The sequence below is a fragment of the Chiloscyllium punctatum genome, chromosome 45 (genome assembly GCF_047496795.1).
Source record: "Chiloscyllium punctatum isolate Juve2018m chromosome 45, sChiPun1.3, whole genome shotgun sequence".
Classification (NCBI taxonomy): Eukaryota; Metazoa; Chordata; class Chondrichthyes; order Orectolobiformes; family Hemiscylliidae; genus Chiloscyllium; species Chiloscyllium punctatum.
In genome coordinates, this window is record NC_092783.1 from 15,827,061 (window position 1) to 15,850,856 (window position 23,796).

Sequence of the window (23,796 nt, forward strand, 5' to 3'; positions counted from 1 at the left end):
TGAAATCAGCTAACTGAACACAGACTGGAGCATCAAGCAAATGCCACATCACTCAGTGCATGGCCTGCTGAGCCACCAGGTGAAGCTACTTAACCACTGAATAAAAGTAATTCCTTAATGAACAAGGAAGACGACATTTGTTAAAACAAGCTGCAGGGCATTGTAATCTGCCACAGCTAACTGGTTACTTTTTCCTTTCCATCACCTCATCAAGTTTCTGAGCAGAAAATCTGTAGTGGATACCCTAACTTTTCGACATGGTTTCTTGCATTGACATTCCAGCAATGCTGGAAAATTTGATTCACCAAAGCCACTCAATTACTTTCAAAGCTGCAGTGATCTGAAAAAGAATGTGCGAGTAAGAACAAAGGAGAACAATTCAGCACAGGAACAGGCTCTTCAGCCTTCCAAGCCTGCGCCAACACATTTTGCCCTTCCATGCTAAAACTGCCTGCACTTACTGCATCCATAGCCCTCTATTCCTTTCTTATTCACTTATTTGTCCAGGTGCTTCTTGAATGCTCTATTATGTCTGCTTCCGCCATCTCCTCTGGCAACACTTTTCAGGCACTCACCACTCTTTGAAAAACTTGCCTCGCATATCTCTTTTAAACTCCACTCCTCCCCCCACCACCGCAACACCTTGAACCTGGGTCCCCTAGCAATTGATCCCACTACCCTGGGAAAATGCCTCATACTTTCCACTCTCTCCATGCCATTCACAATCTTATAAACCTCTGTGAGGTCACCTCTCAAACTCCTGTGTTCCAGTGAAAACAAACCCAGTCTATCCAATCTTTCTTTATAGTTAAAATCCCAATACCAGTAAACACTCTGGTAAGTCTTTTCTATACCCTCTCCAAAACATCCACATCTTTCTGGTTGTGTGGTGACCAGAACTGGATGCAATATTCCAAGTGTGACCGAACTAAAGCTCTAGAATTCTGCAGCATAACTTGACTATCCCTATACTCCATGGTCCTTTCAATGAAGGCAAGCATGCCACAAGCCTATTTTACCACCTTATTTATCTGCACTACCACCTTCAATGATCTGTGGACCTGCACACTTAGATCCCTCTGCATATCAATACTTCTCAGGGTTCTGCCATTCACTGTATAAGTTCCACCCGTACTTGACCTTCCAAAAGGCATCGCCTCACGTTTGTCCGGATTAAACACCATCTGCCATTTTTCTGCCCAGGTCTCCAGATATATTCTACTGTATTCTCTTACAATCCTCCTCACTATCTGCAATTTCACTAATCTTTGTTTGGTCTGTAAACTTACTAATTAGACTAGCTATGCTTTCCTCCAAATCATTTACATAGATCACGAACAGCAGAGGTGCCAGCATTAATCCCTGTGGAAGACCACTAGTCACAAAACTCCATTCCAAAAGGAATCCTTCCACTGCTACCCTCGGTCCCCTATGACTAAGCCAGTTTTGTATCCAGTTTGCCAGCTCACCTCTTGTACCAGTCTGACACGAGGAACCTTGTCAAAGGCTTTACGGAAGTCCATGTAGACAACATCAACCGCTTTTCCCTCAATCACCTTCATCACCTCCTCAAAAACCTCGATCAATTTAGTGAGGCAAGACCACCCCTGCACAAAACCCATGCTGTCCCTCACTAAAAAGGCCATTAGCTACTAAATGAGTATAAATCTTGTCCCTGGGAATCTTTTCCAATAACTTCCCAAACACCAGTGTGTGAGACTCACAGGCCTGTAATTTCCTGGATTATCCCTGCTACCCTTCTTCAACAATGGGACTATGTTGCTATCTGAAGTAACTGTTCATCTACCTTTTATTTACGTCAATGCTATCCAGCTCCATCCTTTTCACTGTACACTCTCAAATTCTTTTCCGTCCAGCCAGCTAAGCCAGACAATTTCAAGAAAATCCATTCATGGAAACTAAATTTCCAGCCCTGCTGAGATGAATAAAAGGACTGGAAGTTTCATTCTATCGTAAGGGTAATAGAGAAGTATAACAACACACCTTGTCTTTGACCAAATTGAACAAGTCTCAAGCTAAAAGGGAGTGGCAACTTCAATATCTTGCTTGTTCGCTCCAGAAAAGGTCTACTGAAAGCTTCAATTAGAATTCTAAGAATATTCATTTTTGAAATACATAAAAGTTGAAGTTTTTTAAGGTAAAACTATCTGTAGCCACCGGACGTCAAAATAAAACTTCCTTAAAATATAAATACAGTATTTGTGCATTTTTAGGAAGTTTCATTTTGTCTAACTTCAGACAGCCTCAGGAGAGAAGGCAAACAGGTTTGAGGCTTTCAGGTCTTTCCCTAGGTTTCTTCTGCAAAATGGCAAAATAGTCGTCTCTAATTAATGATTTCCATCTCAATGTAGCTGAGATAGGAATTTTAACCAATCGAGATGGTGGCATAGTGGTTATGTTGAGGCTGTTTCCCTCGGAACATGGATTCAATTCCATCATAGTCACTGTGGGAATTACAATTAAATTAATACATCTAGAAATAAAAACCAGGCTAACAGTGATCATGAAATCATTGTCGATTGTCACAAAAGTCCATCTGGCTCACTAACAGGAGATTGGACATACAGACACAACTGCAGACCCACAGCAATACGACTGACACTGAAATGCCATTGAAGTAACTCAACAAGCCTCCGCGTTATATCAAGCAAAGTAAGAAAGGAATGAAACTGGCTGTACTCTGGAAGCAAAAATATCATTCACAGCCCTGTCAACCTTGCAAAATCCTCCTTATTGAAATGTGGGGATGTCAAGATTGGAAGAGGTGCCTCCCAGACTAGTCAAACAACAGCCTAACATAGTAACACTCACAAAATCATCTCTTACAATGTCCCAGCTCCCACCACAACTATCCCTAGTGTGGGGAGGGAATTGCCATCTTGGTAGTCCTTAACATTGATTCCAGACTCTATGGAATCTCCAGGCATCGGGTCCAACATCAACAAGGAAACCTATTGATTACCATCAATTACAGGCTACCACTATACATTCCATCCCCAATTAAATAGTACTCTTCCATCACTAGAAAAGCACAGAGGGTAGCAAGAACATGAAATGTCCTCTTGGGTGGCAGACTTCAATGTCCATTATCAGAAGTGGCTCAGAAACACTCCTACTAACCGAGCCGGCCAAAACTCAATCGGCTGAGGCTGTCTTCCCTGGAGCATCCGAGGCTGAGGGGTAACCTCAGAGGTTTATAAAATCATGAAGGGCATGGGAGACAATAAACAGACAAGATCTTTCCCCTCAATTGGAGGAGTCCAGAACTGGACAGCATAGGTTTAGGGTGAGAGTGGAAAGATTTCAAAGGGACCTAAGGGGCAATGTTTTCACACAAAGGGTGGTGCATGCATGGAATGAGCTGCCAGAGGAAGTGGTGGAGGCTGATACAATTACAACATTTAAAAGGCACCTGCACGGGTGTATGAATAGGAAGGGTTTAAAGGGATATGGGCCAAGTGCTGGCAAATGGAACTGGATTAATTAGGATATCTGATCAGCATGGACTAGTTGGACCAAAGGGTCTGTTCTGTGTTGTACGTCCCTAGGACTCTATGACATCTGCTGGGTTTGCCACTGATGGTGAGGGAACCTACAAAAGGGGAAGTCTCCCCAACCTGATCATCATCAATCAAGCTGTCACAGATTCACCTATCCATGGCCATACTAATAGAAGGGACTACTGCATTGTCCTTGTAAAGGTAAAGTCCCAACTCACATTGAGGATACTCTGCATCATGTTGCCTGGTAATATCATCAAGTTAAATGTAATACGTTTTAAACAGATCAACAATTCAAAACTGGACAACTGTGAGGTTCTGTGGGTCATCAGCTACAGCAGAATTATTGTTAATGGAACGTGGACATCACTGGCTATGCCAGTATATATTACAATTCCCTAACGGACCAGCTGAGAAACAGTCACAGTGTTGTGGGTCTGGAGTCACATGTGGGCCAGGTAAGGATGTCTTTTTTCCTTTCCTGAAGGACGTTGGTGAACTAAGTGGGTTTTTCTGACAATTGCCAACTGTTTAATGGTCATCAACAGACTGTTAATCCCAGATTTTGGCTAAATTTAAATCCTGCTCTCTGTCAAAAATGAACCTTGGCCCCCAGAACATTACCTGGAGCTTTGGATTAATCGTTCAGTCATCGTACCACTAGGCCAGTTCTTCAAATTAGTGTCATCTTCAGCTGTTTCCATCATAAGGTCAGAAATAGCATTTTCACAGATAATTGTACAATATTTAACAACATTCATGACTCCTCAGGTAAAGAAACAGCCCATATTCATATTTAGTCAGACCTGGAGAGCATCCAGGCTTGGGTTGATTTGTGCATCGCACAAAATGCAAGTCAATAACTATCTGTAACAAGCGAGGGTCTAATCACCTTCCTTGACATTCTTCTGAAACCATCACTGTAACCCCCAATATTAATATCCAGATGGTTATCACTGACCAGAACCTGAACTGGACCAGCCATAAAAGTACTGTGGATACAATACCAGTTCAGACACTAAATACTATGCTGCAAGTAGCTCAACTCCTGACTCTCCAAAGCCTGTCCACCTTTGACAAGGCATAAGTCAGGAGAAGAATACTCTCCACCTTCTTAGATGAGTACAGCTCCAACAACACTCAAGAAGCTCAACATCATTCATGACAAACCAGCTCCCTTGATTGGCACGGCATCCATAAACCTTCACTCCCTCCACCATCTACAGTGGCAGCCTGTGTATCATCTCTGTGTACTCACAGAGGTTCCTTGAAAAGCGTCTTTCAAACACAAGCCTCTATCTCTTCGGAGGGCAAGGGCATCAGATGCATGGGAACATAACCACCTGAAACTTCCCCACCAAGCCATACATCATGCTTGGACTTGATGATGTCTATGACTGCTTCACCTTCACTGGGTCACAATTCTGGAACTCCTTACCCCATAGTATTGTGGTTATACCTACATCATAAAAACTGAAGGAGTCTGATAAAGACAGTTCATTGCCACCTTCTCCAGGGCAACAATAAATATTGGCCAGCCAGTGTCACTCACATGGCACAATCAAATAAAACCAAAACACCAAATTGTCCCTTGTGTCACATTCAGCAACATAGAATAAAGTTGACTTGAAACAGATGTATTTGTAAATAATCTACAATACAATGAATAGATCATAACATATGTTTAGAAGATATTTGTCATACCTGTGTACAGAACTGTGCCAAAATAACCTTCAAAGAGAAACATGACGGAGCCAGGGCAGTGATTGCTGTCAATCAATGTCACAGTCATCGTCTCTTTCTCAAATTCATCAAGATATAGGAGGTGGCTCTCCCCTAACTCCAATGGGTGGATCCAGATTTCATCCACCTAACAAAAAATAAATAAATAAAAACAACAAACAGGTCAAGGCAAATCATGAAATTTCACAAATGAGATCAGCTTAAGGGGGAGAACAGAACAAAAAAGTTCCAGACTGGTTAAAGGGAGAGGTAGGTCATTGCAGCTGGGATGAAAAGGGCAAAACACAAGCCAGTTAGAGGCAGAAACAACACAAATAGTTTTTATTTTTGGCAGACCTCGTCCAAAGATGTAGAACACTCAAAACATAAAACAAAGGCAGAAGGGGAGAGACTGAGAAAAGAATAAGGTGACATGTAGGAGTAATTAACAGTTTAGAACTGGTTGGAGTAATTCAACAACATTTTGTAGTAATACATGCACTTTGCCAAGAACAAATAGCCTAACTTTAAACAACAAAGACTCAAAGCCGATTTCAGAGTGCAGTACTGGACAGTTTCCAAACCAGTTACATTTGAGCTTCAAAACATGTGCAGGTGTTCTATAAAAGTACGCCAGTTTTGACCTATGAGGATCAAGTAACAATGATGTTACTAGCCAGCAAGTCTGAGCAATTATAGAGTTCAGGAAAACTGTAAGTTATAGCAAATGGCAAACCAGAGAGGGAAAAGGTAAAATTTGAAAAGGTTTGGAGGCTGTTATTTTGTGGAAAGGATGCAGGATCAAGTGAAGAACAGGATGTAAGAAGAGAAATTCAAAATAGTCTGAGGGAACCCAATCAATGACAGAGAACAGGGCAATCAAAAAGGCCTGTCTGATAAAGTCAGGGGATAGTGACGTGTTAAAGGAGTCAATTTGGAAATGAAATAGAAAGGGGGAAGTCAATCATTTTTGGTAGGGAAGGTGGAATTTGGAATTACTAACTGTTTTGTATGCTGTTGCATTGTTTTGGAACTTTGGAGGAAAGAAAAGTCAAATTAACAGCACTTTTAAAAGGAGAGGAACAGACAAAGGCAGCACATGGTCAGACAGTGCAGGGCAGACAGAGAGAGAGAGAGAGAGAGAGAGAGAGGGAGAGAGAGAGAAAGTGAAAGAAACCCACAGTGCTCCCAAACACAGCAGTGAATATGCACAGTTACTGCCTTTGCTGTTTGGAGTGCGTCTGGGAAAATTAACAGTAAAATTCACAACTGATCTTGGAGAAACCTGTTTGGGAGAGGTCACAGCGCAGAAACAGATAAATGAATATTTTAATTGTGGCCTTACAGTAAGCCTGCAGTAGTGAGTAGAATGGGATCTTTCTTGATTATATGTTTCATTGGGATATGCCTCTTGATTAAACTTAAAAATATAAGCCATATTAGCCTGGAGCACTGTCTTGTAGTGGATTAAGACAGTACTATTTTCTAAGTCTATGGAATGAAAGAAGCAAAAACTGCCCTCAGGAGAGTGATATGCTCTTCTTGTCAGAAGTGGGAGTTTAGGGAGAGTTTGTGTTACGAAGGATTATATCTGCAATAAATGCCATTGGTTGCAAGTTCTACCAGAGATAGTTAGAGGCAATGAGGTACTTACACGAGCAAGGGAATATGATGATGGCAGTTATCGGAAGGGAGAAACATTGCAGATAGATGGATTAACTCTAGGAAACGTAAGAGAGGTAGGCAGATAGTGTAGGAGTCTTCTGTGGCTATCCCCAATTAAAACAAGTATACTGCATTGGAAAATATAGGGGGCGATGGATTCCCAGGTGAATGTAGCACGAACAGCCAGGTTTCTGAAATCGAGATTGGCTCTAATGCAATGAGGGATATGTCGGGATCCAAGAGATCATTTGTGTTAGGGGACTCTCTTGTCAGAGGCACTGACAGACATTTCTGGGGCCACCAGCGAAAAATCAGATGGGGTGTTGCCTCCCTGGTGCCAGGATCAAGGATGTCTCAGAGAGGGTGCAGAATGTTCTCAAGGGGGAGAAGGACCGGTAGGAGGTCATTGTACACATTGGAACAAATGACACAGGAAGGGAAAAGGATCACATTCTGAATGGAGAACATAGAGAGTTAGGCAGGAATTTAAAAAGGAGATCCTTGAGAAAAGTAATATCTGGATTACTCCTGGTGCTACAAGCTGGGGAGGGTATGAATAGGAGGACAGAGCAGATGAACGCATGGCAAAGGAGCTGGTGTATGGGAGAAGGATTCATATTTTTGGATCATCGGAATCTCTTCTGGTGTAGAAGTGACTTGTACAAGAAGGACGGATTGCACCTGAATTGGAAGGGGACTAATATACTGGCAGGAAGATTTGCTAGAGCTGCTCAGGAGGATTTAAACTAGTAAGGTGGTGTGGTGGGGGGAACCCAGGGAGATAGTTAAGAAGGACATCAATCTGAGACCGGTATATTTGAGAAAAGGAGTAAGTCAAATAGACAAGGCAGGCAGGGAGAAAGCAGAGAACAAGGTAGGGATGATAAATTAAACTGCATTTATTTCAATGCAAGGGGCTTCACAGTGAAGGGCAGATGAACTCAGGGCATGGTCAGGAACATGGGACTGGGATATCATAGCAATTACTGAAACGTGGCTTAGGGATGGACAGGACTGGCAGCTTAATGTTCTAGAATACGAATGCTACAGGAAGGACAGAAAGGGAAACAAGAGAGGAGGGAGAATGGCGTTTTTGATAAGGAATAGCATTGCAGCAGTACTGAGGGATGATATTCAAGGAAATACATCCAGGGAAGCTATTTGGATGGAACTAAGAAATAAAAAAGGGATGATCACTTTATTGGGATTGTATCATAGACACATTAATAATGAGCAGGAAACTGAGAAACAAATTTGTAAGACCTCAGTTATCTGTAAGAATAATAGGGAGGTTATGGTAGGGGATTTTAACTTTCCAAATATAGACTGGAACTGCCTTAGTATTAAGGGTTCAGATGGAGAGGAATTTGTGAATTGTGTACAAAAAATTCTTCTCATTCAATACGTGAATGCAACTACAAGAGAAGGCGCAAAAGGAGAGGTCACCCTGTTGGGAGTTTTCCAGAGGCCTCCCAATACTTCCAGAGATGTAGAGGAAAGGAGAGCAAAGAGATTCTTGATAGGAATGAGAGAGACAGAATAGTTGACATGGGGGACTTCAACTTTCCAAAAATTGATGGGAACACTATAGTAGGAGTACTATAGAAGGGTCAGTTTTTATTCAGTGTGTGCAGGAGGGCTTCCTGACACAGTACGTAGACAGGCCAACAAGGGGCGAAGCCACATTAGATTCGGTACTGGGTAATGAGCCCGGCCGGGTGTTAGACTTGGAAGTAGGTGAGCTCTTTGGTGATAGCGATCACAATTCTGTTATGTTTACTTTAGTGATAGAAAGGGACAGGTGTATACACTGGGCAAGAGTGACAGCTGGGGGAAAGGCAATTACGATGCAATTAGGCAAGATTTGGGAAGCACAGGATGGGAAGGAAACTGCAAGGGATGGGCACATTAGATACATGGACAGTATTCAAGGAAAAGCTCCTGTGTGTCAGAGATGTACAGCATGGAAATAGACCCTTCAGTCAACCTGTTCGTGCCGACCAGATATCCCAACCCAATCTAGTCCCACCTGCCAGCACCCAGCCCATATCCCTCCAAACCCTTCCTATTCATATACCGATCCAAATGTCTCTTAAATGTTGCAAATGTACCAGCCTCCACCACATCCTCTGACAGCGCATTCCATATATGTACAACCCTCTGCGTGAAAAAGTTGCCCCTCAGGTCTCTTTTATATCTTTCCCCTCTCACCCTAAACCTATGGCCTCGAGTTCTGGACTCCCCGATCCAAGGGAAATGACTTTGTCTATTTATCCTATCCATGTCCCTCATAATTTTGTAAACCTCTATAAGGTCACCCCTGAGTCTCCGACGCTCCAGGGAAAACAGCCCCAGCCTGTTCAGCCTCTCCCTGTAGCTCAGATCCTCCAACCCTGGCAACATCCTTGTAAATCTTTTCTGAACACTTTCAAGTTTCACAACATCTTTCTGATAGGAAGGAGGCCACAATTACACGCAATATGCCAACTGTGGCCTAACCAATGTCCTGTACAGTTGCAACATGACCTCCCAACTCCTGTACTCAATACTCTGACCAATAATGGAAAGCATACCAAATGCCTTCTTCACTATACTATCTACCTGCAACTCCACTTTCAAAGAGCTATGAACCTGCACTCCAAGGTCTCCTTGTTCAGCAACACTCCCTAGGACCTTACCATTAAGTGTATAAGTCCTGCTAAGATTTGCTTTCTCAAAATGCAGCACCTCGCATTTATTTGAATTGAACTCCATCTGCCACTTCTCAGCCCATTGGCCCATCTGTTCCAGATCCTGTTGTAATCTAAGGTAACCCTCTTCGCTGTCCACTACACCTCCAGTTTTGGTGTCATCTGCAAACTTACTAACTGTACCTCTTATGCTCGCATCCAAATCATTTATGTAAATGACAGAGTAGAGGACCCAGCACCGATCCTTGTGGCACTCCACTGGTCACAGGCCTCCAGTCTGAAAAACAACCCTCCCCCACCACCACCCTCTGTCTTCTACCTTTGAGCCAGTTCTGTATCCAAATGGCTAGTTCTCCCTGTATTCCATGAGTTCTAAGCTTGCTAATTAGACTCCCATGGGGAACCTTGTCAAACGCCTTACTGAAGCCCATACAGATCACATCTACTGCTCTGCCATCATCAATCTTCTTTGTTACTTCTTCAAAAAACTAAATCAAGTTTATGAGACATGATTTCCCACGCACAAAGCCATGTTGTCTATCCTGAATCAGTCCTTGTCTTTTCAAGTACATGTACATCCTGTCCCTCAGGATTCCCTCAAACTTGTCCACCACCGAGGTCAGGCTCACTGGCCTATAGCGCCCTGGCTTGTCCTTACCACCCTTCTTAAACAGTGGCACCATGTTTGGCAACCTCCAGTCTTCTGGCACCTCACCTGTGACTATCAATGATACAAATATCTCAGCAAGAGGCCCAGCAATCACTTCTCTAGCTCCCCACAGAGTTCTCGGGTACACCTGATCAGGTCCTGCGGATTTATCCACATTTAACCGTTTCAAGACATCCAGCACTTCCTCCTCTGTAATCTGGACATTTTGCAAGATGTCACCATCTATTTCCCTACAGTCTATATCTTCCATATCCTTTTCCACAATAAATACTGATGCAAAATATTCATTTAGTATCTCCCCCATTTTCTCAGGCTCCACACAAAGGCAGCCTTGCTGATCTTTGAGGGGATTAGTGGTGCTGGAAGAGCACAGCAGTTCAGGCAGCATCCAACGAGCAGCGAAATCGACGTTTCGGGCAAAAGCCCTTCATCAGGGCCCTATTCTCTCCCTAGTTACCCTTTTGTCCTTATATATTTGTAAAAACCCTTTGGATTCTCCTTAATTCGCTTTGCCAAAGCTATTCATGTCCCCGTTTTGCCGTTCCGACTTCCCTCTTAAGTATACTCCTACTTTCTTTATACTCTTAAGGATTCACTTGATCTATCCTGTCTATACTTGACATATGCTTCTTTCTTTTTCTAACCAAACCCTCAATTTCTTTAGTCATCCAGCATTCCATATACCTACCAGCCTTCCCTTTCACCCGGACAGTAATATACTTTCTCTGGATTCTTGTTATCTCATTTCTGAAGGCTTCCCATTTTCCAGCCGTTCCTTTACCTGCGACCATCTGCCTCCAATCAGCTTTCGAAAGTTCTTGCCTAATACTGTCATAATTGGCCTTTCTCCAATTTAGAACTTCAACTTTTAGATCTGGTCTATCCTTTTCCATCACGATTTTAAAACGAATAGAATTATCGTCGCTGGCCCCAAAGTGCTCCCCCACTGACACCTCAGTCACCTGCCCTGCCTTATTTCCCAAGAGTAGGTCAAGTTTTGCAGGTCTAGTAGGTATATCCATATACTGAATCAGAACATTGTCTTGTACACACTTGAGAAATTCCTCTCTATCTAAACCTTTAACACTATGGCAGTCCCAGTCGATGTTTAGAAAGTTAAAATCCCTGGCCATAACTACCCTATTATTCTTACAGATAGCTGAGATCTCCTTACAAGTTTGTTTCTCAATTTCCCTCTGACTATTGGGGGGTCTATAATACAATCCCAATAAGGTGATCATCCCTTTCTTATTTCTCAGTTCCACCAAAATAACTTCCCTGGATGTATTTCCGGGAATATCTTCACTCAGCACATCTGTAACGCTGTCCCTTACCAAAAATGCCATTCTCCCTCCTCTCTTGTCTCCCTTTCTATCCATCCTGTAGCATTTGTATCCTGGAACATTAAGCTGCCAGTCCTGCCCACTGGAACATTAAGCTGCCAGTCCTGCCCAGCCCTGAGCCATGTTTCCATAATTGCTATGATATCCCAGTCCCATGTTGCTCACCATGCCCTGAGGTCATCTGCCTTTCCTGTTAGGCCCCTTGCATTTAAATAAGTGCAGTTTAATTTATTAGTCCTACCTTGTCCCTGCCTCCCCTGACTGTTTGACTCACTTCTGTTCTCAGCTGTACAGGCGCTCTCTCTCTCTCTCTCTCTCTCCTGCACTGTCTTCACCATGTGGATTCCTTTGTCCGCTCTTCTCCCTTTTAAACTGCTGTTGGTTTGACTTTTTTTTTCCAAAGTTCCAAAACAATGCAACAGCATATAAAATAGTAATTGCTACTCCTGGAATTCGAGGAAATCACCTCCAATACCTAAAATACCTCAAAAAAAAAAGGAGTAGCTCTTACAGCCAGAAATGTTTCCCATCCTCCATCTTGGATACCTAGATAAATATGTACCTGTCAGGCAGGGAGGAGGCTGTAGAGCGCGGGAGCCGTGGTTTACGAAGGAAGTGGAATCTCTGGTCAAGAGGAAGAAGGCGGCTTATGTTAGGAGATGTGAAGGCTCAGTTAGGGTGCTTGAGGGTTACAAGGTAGCTAGGAAAGACCTCAAGAGAGAGGTCAGAAGAGCCAGGAGGAAACATGAGAAGTTGTTGGCAGATATAATCCGCAGTAACCCTTAAACTCTCTTTAAATTCCCACATCTGACAAGAAGTACATATCACTGCAGTTTAATTACATATCAGGGTAAACTCTAAGGCTTTCTATAGGTATTTAAGGAATAACAGAATGACAAGAGTAAGAGTAAGATTAAGGAGAGTAGTGGGAAGTTGTGTGTGGAGTCAGGGGAGATAGGGGAAGCACTAAATGAATATTTTTCGACAGTATTCACTCTAGAAAACAACAATGTTGTCAAGGAGAATACTGAGATACAGGCTACTAGACTAGGTGGGATTGTGGTTCACAAGGAAGAGGTATTACAAATACTGCAGAGTGTGAAAATATACAAGTCCCCTGGGCTGGATGGGATTTATCCTAGGATCCTCTGGGAAGCCAGGAAGAAGATTGCTGAGCCTTTGCCATTGATCTTTAAATCGTCATTGTCTATAGGAATAGTGCCAGAAGACTGGAGGGTAGCAAATGCGGTTCCCCTGTTCAAGAAGGGGAATAGAGACAACCCAGGTAATTATAGATCAGTGAGCCTTACTTCAGTTGTTGGTAAAGTGTTGGAAAAGGTTATAAGAGACAGGATTGAGAATCATCTAGAAAAAAATAATTTGATTAGGGATAGTCAGCACGGTTTTGTGAAGGGTAGGTTGTGCCTCACAAACCTTATTGAGTTCTTTGAGAAGGTGACCAAACAGGAAGATGAGAGTAAACCGATTGATCTGGTGTATATAGATTGCAGCAAGGCGTTCGATAAGGTTTCCCACAGTAGGCTATTGTACAAAATGCGGAAGAATGGGTTTGTGGGAGATATAGCAGTTTGGATCAGTAATTGACTTGCTGAAAGACGACAGAGGGTGGTGGTTCCTGGGAAATGCTCATCTTGGAGTCCAGTTACTAGTGGTGTACCGCAAGTGTCGGTGTTGGGTCCACTGCCGTTCGTCATTTTTATAAACGACCTGGATGAGAGCGTAGAAGGGTAGCTTAGTAAATTTGCAGACGACACTAAGGTTGGTGGAGTTGTGGATAGTAACGAAGGATGTTGTAGGTTACAGAGAGACATAGATAAGCTGCAGAGCTGGGCTGAGCCGTGGCAAATAGAGTTTAATGCGGACAAGTGTGAGGTGATTCACTTTGGTCGGAGGAACAGGAATGCAAAGTACTGGGCTAATGGTAAGATTCTTGGTAGTGTAGATAAGCAGAACGATCTCGGTGTCCAGGTACACAGATCCTTGAAAGTTACCATCCAGGTTGACAGAGTTGTTAAGAAGGCATACAGTATTTTAGCTTTTGTTAATAGAGGGATCGAGTTCCGGAACCATGAGATTATGCTACAGTCGTACAAAACTCTGGTGCGGCCGCAGTTGGAATATTGTGTACGTTTCTGGTCACCGCATTATAAGAAGGATGTGGAAGCTTTGGAAAGGGTGCAGAGGAGATTTACTAGGATGTTGCCTGGCATGGAGTAAAGGTCTTACAAGGAAAGGCTGAGGGACTTGGGGCTGTTTTAGTTGGAGAGAAGGTGGCTGAGAGGTGACCTAATAGAGACACATAAGATAATCAGAGGGTTAGATAGGTTATCCCTGTCCATCCTTTTTCCAAGTTTGGTGACGGCGAGCACGAGGGGGCTTAGCTTTAAATTGAGGGGTGATAAATATAGGACAGATGTCAGAGGTAGTTTCTTTACTCAGAGAGTTGTAAGGGTATGGAGTGCTTTGGCTTGCAATGGTAGTAGATTTGCCAACTTTAAGTCGCCATTGGACAAGCATACGGACGTACATGGAATAGTGTAGGTTAGATGGGCTTCAGATTGGTATGACAGGTCGGCGCAACATCGAGGGCTGAAGGGCCTGTACTACACTGTAATGTTCTATGTTAAAATTTTACCTATTCTTGGGAAATAAGGCAGGACAGGTGACTGAAGTGTCAGTGGGGGAGTACTTTGGGGCCAACGACCATAACTCTTAGTTTTTAAAATAGTGATGGAAAAGGTTAGACCAGATCTAAAAGTTGAAGTTCGAAATTGGAGAAAGGCTAATTTTGACGGTATTAGGCAAGACCTTTCAAAAGCTGACTGGGGGCAGATGTTCACAGGTAAAGGGACGGCTGGAAAGTGGGAAGCCTTCAGAAAGGAGATAGGGTGTTCAGGTGAAAGGAAAGGCTGGTAGGTGTAGGGAATGCAGGACGACTAAAGAAATTGAAGGTTTGGCTAAGAAAAAGAAGGAAGCATATGTCAGGTATAGACAAGACAGAGCGAATGAATCCTTAGAAGAGTATGGAGGCAGTAGGAGTATACTTAAGAGGGAAATCAGGAGGGCAAAAAGGAGAAATGAGATAGCTTTCGCAAACAGAGTTAAGGAGAATCTCAAGGGTTTTTATAAATACATTAAAGACAAAAGGGTAACTAGGGAGAGAATAGGGCCCTTCAAAGATCAGCAAGGCAACAGGAGATGGAGGAGCCAAAGGAGATGGAGGAGATTGGGTCGAGATAGCTGGTCAGCATGGACGACTTGGACCGAAGGGCTATTTCCGTGTTGCACATCTCTATGACTATCTCAGTGCAAAAACTGAGGATGGGGACAAACGAGAATATTTTAACGAGAAAAGCATCCATGAGCCTTCTGCACCTGACAAGGAAAAGTCTGAGGAGCTTGGCACGATAATCAAGGGCAAAATCTTTAAAAGTGATTGCCAAAATTTCAGAAAAGTCTCAAAAGGCTACAGTAAGATCTGGAGCAAGTGTGAGAGGCTCATGTCAATTTCAGTGTAGTGGAACAGGAAACTGTAGGAAAAGAGAAATAAAGGGTTTGGGTGGAATCCGTAGGCTCTTGTAATGTGATTCACAGCAAGATGTACATTGGAACCTGAAAATGCAGAGAAAAAGCAGATGGCATTGAAGTGAGACTAGACAAACAAGGGAAGTCAAGAAAGAATAAACAAGGTGAAGGGACAAAGAATGATTGGCACTGCAACGGTTGACCAGCGATGAAATTAAATTCGTCGCCCAGAGATCTGTGTTTACAAAGCCCAACAGCACACTGTAAAATTAAATTTAATAAGTATTGGCATTAGTGGGCTAATATAAATGACGTTGGATAGTTATAATTTTTTTTGTTCACCTATTTTTCGAATCAACCTGTTCAGAGATGTGATTACACACCTTTGGAGGAGGTGGAACTTAAACCCAGGCCTTCTGGTTCAGTGATAAGTGCGCTACCATTGCATCACAAGAGAACCCCCTCAGTTTTAACAATTCAACTCAACTGGGTCATTGATATCGTTCAGCTGTTGTCCTCACCTGGTCTGTGATTTTTGTGATTTAAATGCCATATAATGTGGCTGAGTTCAATGACTTTAGGGTAACTAGGGATGGAGAATAAATCCTGACTGCTCACCCACATCCTCAGAAGATTTTTCTTTCAATGCAGGGCAGGGTGTTGCTTGGGTCTGAGGCAGCCATTTTATACCCTACACGTATTGCTGGTGGCATGAGATATTTTTTCTTTAAACTGAATACAGAGAATGTCCATGTCTCTTGATAATTAACGTCACAGAAAATCTAACTGTGTCAAGGGCTAGTAAATCTATGCTTTCAAAAATAGAAGACAAACAGATCATTTGGACAATGGCTCATCTGTTGATCCTCTTCAGATAAACAGTCGGCAGTACTCATATTCAGAATTCACAAGCATAAACAATTTTTCTGAGTGAAGTACGAGAGAGGCTAGTAGTGCATGTGGGATTATATCCCAGCCTGAGTTGCTATCTTTATGACAGCGAAAAAATAGAACAGTGAAATCTTCACCTCTTTGGCTTACCTGAAACTTCCAATGCAACAGCTTGGCAGTTATCGGAGAGCAATATATTGGTCTGCTCCAGGTGGAGGAGAGACCTGATGTATGATCACTGTGCAAGTGGGACAGAAAGAAAAAACGGACATGGCTGCACTTCCGAACCTGCCAGAAATCAACAGCAAACGGAGTATTTGGGATCAAAGTTCCATTCATTGCTCACTATTTGTGAACAGTCGGCATCTGCACAAGATAAGAAACAATACCCCTGTAACTCAAGATAAAATTTATGAATTAATCTGTCGTTTAATATTTTACTGAACCAGCATTTCATAATGGACTGACATAAAGCAGTTCTTGATCTGATTAGTCACCATAGAATTGAACCAAGGAATCAGTATGCTGACCAGTTAACTCTACAATCATCTCCTTGCGTATTATATGTAAAAAGCACTGATTAGTCTTCAGATTTTATTTCAAACTATATCAAAGTTTCATATTTAGCTCAGACTATAAAAAGATAAACCATGAAACTGCCAAAATTTATCTTCCATACCAGTTTTGCGTTTAGATGCCTCAGTAAACAAATCATTTTCAAATTCAAGAGCTACAGTTACACTAGGCAGAAATGTCAACCCTTTTTGGTGTTTAAACTCTTAAGCACTGGATGCTTGACTCCTGTCAAGATAGCTCTTTCTCTTGGGTACCATCCTACCTACCAACACATGGTTTACATATATAGCTGCAGAGTGCCCTTCTTCCCAATTTCCCCAATGAGCAGACAATTGTCCACGATCATAATGAATGGCAGAATAGACTTAAACTGCCAATGTCCTCTTCCTGCTGTTACATCTTACCTTATCTTGTTACAGTATACAACATGTTACTAGGGTAAAAACAATGACTGCAGATGCTGTAAAGCAAATACTGGATTAGTGGTGCTGGAAGAGCACAGCAGTTCAGGCAGCATCCAACGAGCAGCGAAATCAACGTTTCGGGCAAAAGCCCTTCATCAGGAATAAAGGCAGTGAGCCTGAAGCATGGAGAGATAAGCTAGAGGAGGGTGGGGGTGGGGAGAGAGTAGCACAGAGTACAATGGGTGAGTGGGGGAAGAGATGGAGGTGATAGGTCAAGGAGGAGAGGGTGGAGTGGATAGGTGGAAAAGGAGATAGGCAGGTCGGACAAGTCAAGGAGACAGTGCTGAGCTGGAAGTTTGAAACGAGGAAGAGGTGGGGGAAGGGGAAATGAGGAAGCTGTTGAAGTCCACATTGTGGACTTCAACAGCTTCCTCATTTCCCCTTCCCCCACCTCATCCTCGTTTCAAACTTCCAGCTCAGCACTGTCTCCTTGACTTGTCCGACCTGCCTATCTCCTTTTCCACCTATCCACTCCACCCTCTCCTCCTTGACCTATCACCTCCATCTCTTCCCCCACTCACCCATTGTACTCTGTGCTACTCTCTCCCCACCCCCACCCTCCTCTAGCTTATCTCTCCATGCTTCAGGCTCACTGCCTTTATTCCTGATGAAGGGCTTTTGCCCGAAACGTTGATTTCGCTGCTCGTTGGATGCTGCCTGCACTGCTGTGCTCTTCCAGCACCACTAATCCAGTTACATGTTACAAGGGTAGAGTGAAACAATGGTCATCAGAGACCCCCCTCCCCCCACCACTAAATGTTCTGGTAACAAAAACATTCCCATCTCACACCTATTTTCCATTCTCACACTGCTGACCTAATGTCAACATCCTTTTATCTTTATGGCGCTCTGATGAAGAGTTATCCAGACTTAGAGTCATAGAGGTGTAAAGCATGGAAACAGACCCTTCAGGGAGGAGAAAGTGAGGACTGCAGATGCTGGAGATCAGAGCTTAAAAATGTGTTGCTGGAAAAGCGCAGCAGGTCAGGCAGCATCCAAGGAGCAGGAATCCTGAAGAAGGGCTTATGCCTGAAACGTCGATTCTCCTGCTCCTTGGATGCTGCCTGACCTGCTGCGCTTTTCCAGCAACACATTTTTAAGAACAGACCCTTCAGTCCAACTTGTCCATGCCGACCAGCTATCCCAACCCAATCTAGTCCCACCTGCCAGCACCCAATCCATATCCCTCCAAACCGTTTCTATTCATATACCCATTCAAATGCCTTTTCAATTTTGCAATTGTACCAGCCTTCACCACTTTCTCTGGCAGCTCATTCCACGCAGGCACCACCCCCTGCGTGAAAATGTTGCCCCTTAGTTGTCTTTTATATCTTCCCCCTCTCACCCTAAACCTATGCCCTCTAGTTCTGGACTCCCTGACCCCAGGGAAAAGACTTTGTCTACTTATCCTATCCATGCCCCTCATGATTTTGTAAACCTCTAGAAGGTCACCCCTCAACCTCCGACGCTCCAGGGAAAAGAGTCCCAGCCTGTTCAGCTCTCCCCATAGCTCAAATCCTCTAACCCTGGCAACATCCTTGTAAATCTTTTCTGAACCCTTTCAAGTTTCACAACATCTTTCTGATAGGAAGGAGACCAGAACTGCATGCAATATTCCATCAGTGGCCTAACCAATGTCCTGTACAGTTGCAACATGACCTCCCAACTCCTGTACTCAATACTCTGACCAATAATGGAAAGCATACTAAACACCTTCTTCACTATCCTATCTACCTGTGACTCCACTTTCAAGGAGCTATGAACCTGCAGTCCAAGATCTCTTTGTTCAGCAACACTCCCTAGGACCTGACCATTAAGTGTATAAAGTCCTGCTAAGATTTGCTTTCCCAAAACGCAGTACCTCACATTTATCTGAATTAAACAACTTCTGCCACTTCTCAGCCCATTGGCCCATCTGGTCAAGATCCTGTTGTAATCTGAGGTAACCTACTTTGCTGTCCACTGCACCTCCAATTTTGGTGTCATCTGCAAACTTACTAACTTTACCTCTTATGCTCACATCTAAATCATTTATATAAATGAAGAATAGTGGACCCAACACAGATCCTTGTGGCACTCCACTGGTCACAGGCCTCCAGTCTGAAAAACAACCCTCCACCACCACCCTCTATCTTCTTCCTTTGAGCCAGTTCTGTATCCAAATGGCTAGTTCTCCCTGTATTCCATGAGATGTAACCTTGCTAACCAGTCTCCCATGGGGAACCTTGTCGAACACCATACTGAAGTCCAACTAAATCACATCTACCACTCAGCCCTCATCAATCCTCTTTGTTAATTCTTCAAAAAACTGAATCAAGTTTTTGAGACATGATTTCCCCCACACAAAGCCATGTTGACTATCCCTAATCAGTCCTTGTCTTTCCAAATATATGCATATCCTGTCCCTCAGGATTCCCTCCAACAACTTGCCCACCACCGTCATCAGGCTCATTGGTCTATAGTTCCCTGGCTTGTCCTTTACCACCCTTCTTACACAGTGGCACCACGTTAGCCAACCTCCAGTCTTCTGACACCTCACCTGACGTTATTAGGCAAGAACTTTCAGAAGCTGATTGGGGGCACATGTTTGTAGGGAAAGGGATGGCTGGAAAGTGGGAAGCCTTCAGGAATGAGATAATGAGAATCCAGAGAAAGTATATTCCTGTTCGGGTGAAAGGAAAGGCTGGTAGTTATAGGGAATGCTGGATAACTAAAGAAATTGAGGGTTTGGTTAAGGAAAAGAAGGAAGCATATGTTAGATAGAGACAGGATCAGTTGTTAATTTTAAATCTGAGACAGTAAAATTTTTTTTTAGCAAAGGTATCACGGGATATTGACCAATGGCAGAGATATGGAATTATGCCACAGATTAGACATGATCTCACTAAATGGTGAAACACACTCAAGGGGCGAATGACGTATTTCTCTTCCTAAGTTCCTACAAGTATCAGTATGATTTCCAGGAATTGTTAGCTTCCATTCTCATGATGGTTTTTGCTGAAATGCAAGTCTGGTGTGGATCATAAACCCATTCGCTAGTGTTGCAAAGTAGCTGGGGGGGGGGGGAGAGAGAAAGAGTCTGAACTAAAAGCAAAGCTAAAGGGTCCATGAAATCAATCCAGTTCCCCTTGAAGAAACATGTGAGACAGTTTAAAAAAAAACTTCTGGAATTAAGAGTACTGATGACAGTGAATCCACTGTTGATTGTCAAAAAAATTCATCTGGTTCACTAATGTTCTTTAGAGAAGGAAATTACTGTCCTTATCTGGTCTGGCCCACATGTGACTCCAGACCTACAGCAATGTGGTTGACTCTTATCTGCCACATGGGCATTTAGGGATTGGCAACAAATGCTGACCTCGCAAGCAAGACCTAGCTAGATGCATAAATAAAAATGTGGCACTGCTAGCTAGACCATCAGATAATACTGATCCCTAATTTCTCTGGAAAGTTTTCTGCATTCCCTGGGTTGTACAGTGCTGTTAGAGAGTGAGTTCCAGGATTCTGATCTAACAGCAGTGAAGGAACACAACAATTCCAAGTCAGAGCAGTGTGTGGCAAATTTGCAAGTGGTGACATTTTCATGCCTTTTCAACATTTATCTTTTGAAATGGTAGAGGTCGTACATTGGGAAGTGCTGTGAAAGAAGACATGAAGATGCATCACAGCATATCTCATAAATGGTACACACTGCTACTGCTGTAAGTCAGTGGTGAAGGAAGTGAATGTTACACCAATCAAACAGATGGTTTTGCCTTGGATGGTTCAAGGTGCCTGAGTGCTTTTGGATCTACATTCATTCAAGCAAGTGAAGAGTATGCCAACAAACTCTGATTTTGGATGTAGCTAAGTTATTTAGTAGAGCAGGGAAGTTATTTACTGCAAAGTTCTTAGCCTCAGACCTAATCTTGTAGCTACAGTTTACATATTGCTAGATCAGTTTCCGCAAAAGTGCAAAAAAGCAACAATACGTCATGTGCTCCCAAAAACCCGTTCTGCCATTAAATAAGATCACGGCTCATCTAGTTTTGACCCCAAATCCACGTCAGTGCATAACTCTGATAAAATTTCATCAAAAGTCTATCCATTCTGCCTTAAAAATCATCAAAGACTCTGCTTCCACTGCTTTTTCAGGAAGAGATTCAACCTTCTGAGAAAATAAGTTGCCTCATTTGTTTATATGGGGGACCCTTTCTTTTGAAACAGTGACCCCTATTCTATACTCACATCATCTCCACATCTACCATGTCAAGACCCCTCAGGATCTTGTATATTTCATAAAATAACTCTTCTAAGCTTCAATGGTACAAGCCTAGCCTGTTCAACCTTTCTATAAGATGGCTCAGCCATTGTAGGTATTAGTCTTGTAAACCTTCTCTGAACTAGTTCCAATGCACTTACATACTTATTAAAATAAAATGACCAGACACTAAACAATCCCACCACCCTGTGACTGAACACTTTAACTCTCCCTCCCACTCCGCCAAGAACATGCAAATCCTAGGCTTCTTCCACTGTCAAACTCTAGTCACTCAATGCCTGGAAGAAGAACGCCTCATCTTCCACCTTTAGACCCTCCAACCACACAGGATTAAAGTGGATTTCACCAGTTTCCTTATCTCTCCTACCCCACCTTATCCCAGATCCAACTTCCAACTCGACACTGCCCTCTTGTACTATCCTACTTGTCCATCTTCCTTCCCACCTAGGCACTAACAGTGAAGAGCTTCCCACGTTCCCCAAATTCTACTGACTCCAATGTTAATAAGGCTCCTGATGTCATATTGGGTCAAATGCACCTTGACTTCATGGGCAGTCACTCTCACCTCTGCATTTTATCTTTCTTATCCATGTATTTACCAAAGTTAGAGTAAGATAAGGATCTCAGTGACCCTAGCAGACCATAAACTAAGTCTTCGTGATCAGATTATTGTTGTGCAAGTGCCACTTCATAGCATTGTTGATGATCCCATTCGTCACTTTGCTGATGATTGAGTGTGTACGGATGGGTCCCCATTGGACTTGTCCTGCTTTTTTGGACAGAACACACTTGCGCAAGTTTCCACAGTGGTCCAATGGTGAGCTAGGCTTTTTGGAGGACATTAAATAAGTCAGCCACACTACAAATGGATCTGGAGTCACATGTAGCTTACAAGAAGTTAATGATGACAAATTTGGTTCCTGACGTGCATTATTCAATCAGATGGGTTTTTAAGACAATAGTTTCATGCTCACTGTGAGTCTCAGTTTTGATTCCAGATTAATTAACTGCTTTAAAGTGTGTTCACTCACAACAGTGCCATACAGAATTCCTGAGCACAATTGCTTCCATGTACATTCCCACTCTGGCCAATTAAAGCCCAGCAGTGGATTCAAGTGCACTCATCTACAGCATGCCTGTGAACAGTCTGCAAATTTGTGCTGCAACACTGCCACTAAACACCACCCAGTACTCAAAATATCCCCTACCTAGTGCCCAAAAAACATACAAGAAACCCCAAAAACATACTCCAGCAGTAGGTAACCACAGAACAACACCTCCAATGGGCACCCCAGCGCCCATACATTACAACACTCAGCAGGTACCCAACACCCATAAATCACACCATTCAGTGGGTACCCAACACCCATAAATCACACCATTCAGTGGGTACCCAACACCCATAAATCACACCATTCAGTGGGTACCCAACACCCATAAATCACACTCAGCAGGTACCCAACACCCATAAATCACACTATTCAGTAGGTACCCAACACCCATAAATCACACTATTCAGTAGGTACCCAACACCCATAAATCACACTATTCAGTAGGTACCCAACACCCATAAATCACACCATTCAGCGGGTACCCAACACCCATAAATCACACTCAGCAGGTACCCAACACCCATAAAATCACACCATTCAGCGGGTACCCAACACCCATAAATCACACTCAGTGGGTACCCAACACCCATAAAATCACACCATTCAGCGGGTACCCAACACCCATAAATCACACTCAGCGAGTACCCAACACCCATAAATCACACCATTCAGCGGGTACCCAACACCCATAAATCACACTCAGCAGGTACCCAACACCCATAAAATCACACCATTCAGCGGGTATCCAACACCCATAAATCACACTCAGCGAGTACCCAACACCCATAAATCACACCATTCAGCGGGTATCCAACACCCATAAATCACACCATTCAGCGGGTACCCAACACCCATAAATCACACTCAGCAGGTACCCAACACCCATAAATCACACTCAGCAGGTACCCAACACCCATAAATCACACTCAGCGAGTACCCAACACCCATAAATCACACCATTCAGCGGGTATCCAACACCCATAAATCACACCATTCAGCGGGTACCCAACACCCATAAATCACACTCAGCAGGTACCCAACACCCATAAAATCACACCATTCAGCGGGTATCCAACACCCATAAATCACACTCAGCGAGTACCCAACACCCATAAATCACACCATTCAGCGGGTATCCAACACCCATAAATCACACCATTCAGTGGGTACCCAACACCCATAAATCACACCATTCAGCGGGTACCCAACACCCATAAATCACACTCAGCGGGTACCCAACACCCATAAATCACACTCAGCGGGTACCCAACACCCATAAATCACACTCAGTGGGTACCCAACACCCATAAATCACACTCAGTGGGTACCCAACAC

General features: G+C 43.3%; 2 protein-coding genes across 5 annotated transcripts in view; both read right to left on the reverse strand.

Annotated features, from left to right (window-relative positions):
• LOC140467183 (5' exonuclease Apollo-like) overlaps positions 1-4,869 on the reverse strand; it is a 191,327-nt gene extending 186,458 nt beyond the window's left edge. The window contains exon 1 of the mRNA XM_072563357.1: positions 4,865-4,869. The gene's annotated coding sequence lies outside the window, so the exon portion shown is untranslated. The remainder of the gene's footprint in view (positions 1-4,864) is intronic.
• The window catches only part of LOC140467184 (5' exonuclease Apollo-like), a 33,170-nt gene that overhangs the window by 9,111 nt on the left and 263 nt on the right, over positions 1-23,796 (reverse strand). For 2 of the 4 annotated variants that reach the window (XM_072563358.1, XM_072563361.1), the window contains exons 2-3: positions 16,199-16,414; positions 5,226-5,391 (exon numbers count right to left, since the gene is read on the reverse strand). In XM_072563358.1, the coding sequence (XP_072419459.1) occupies positions 5,226-5,391; positions 16,199-16,387 (355 nt within the window). In that variant the 5' untranslated portion in view covers positions 16,388-16,414. The remainder of the gene's footprint in view (positions 1-5,225; positions 5,392-16,198; positions 16,415-23,796) is intronic. The other 2 variants (XM_072563362.1, XM_072563363.1) reach the window with 1 other exon arrangement.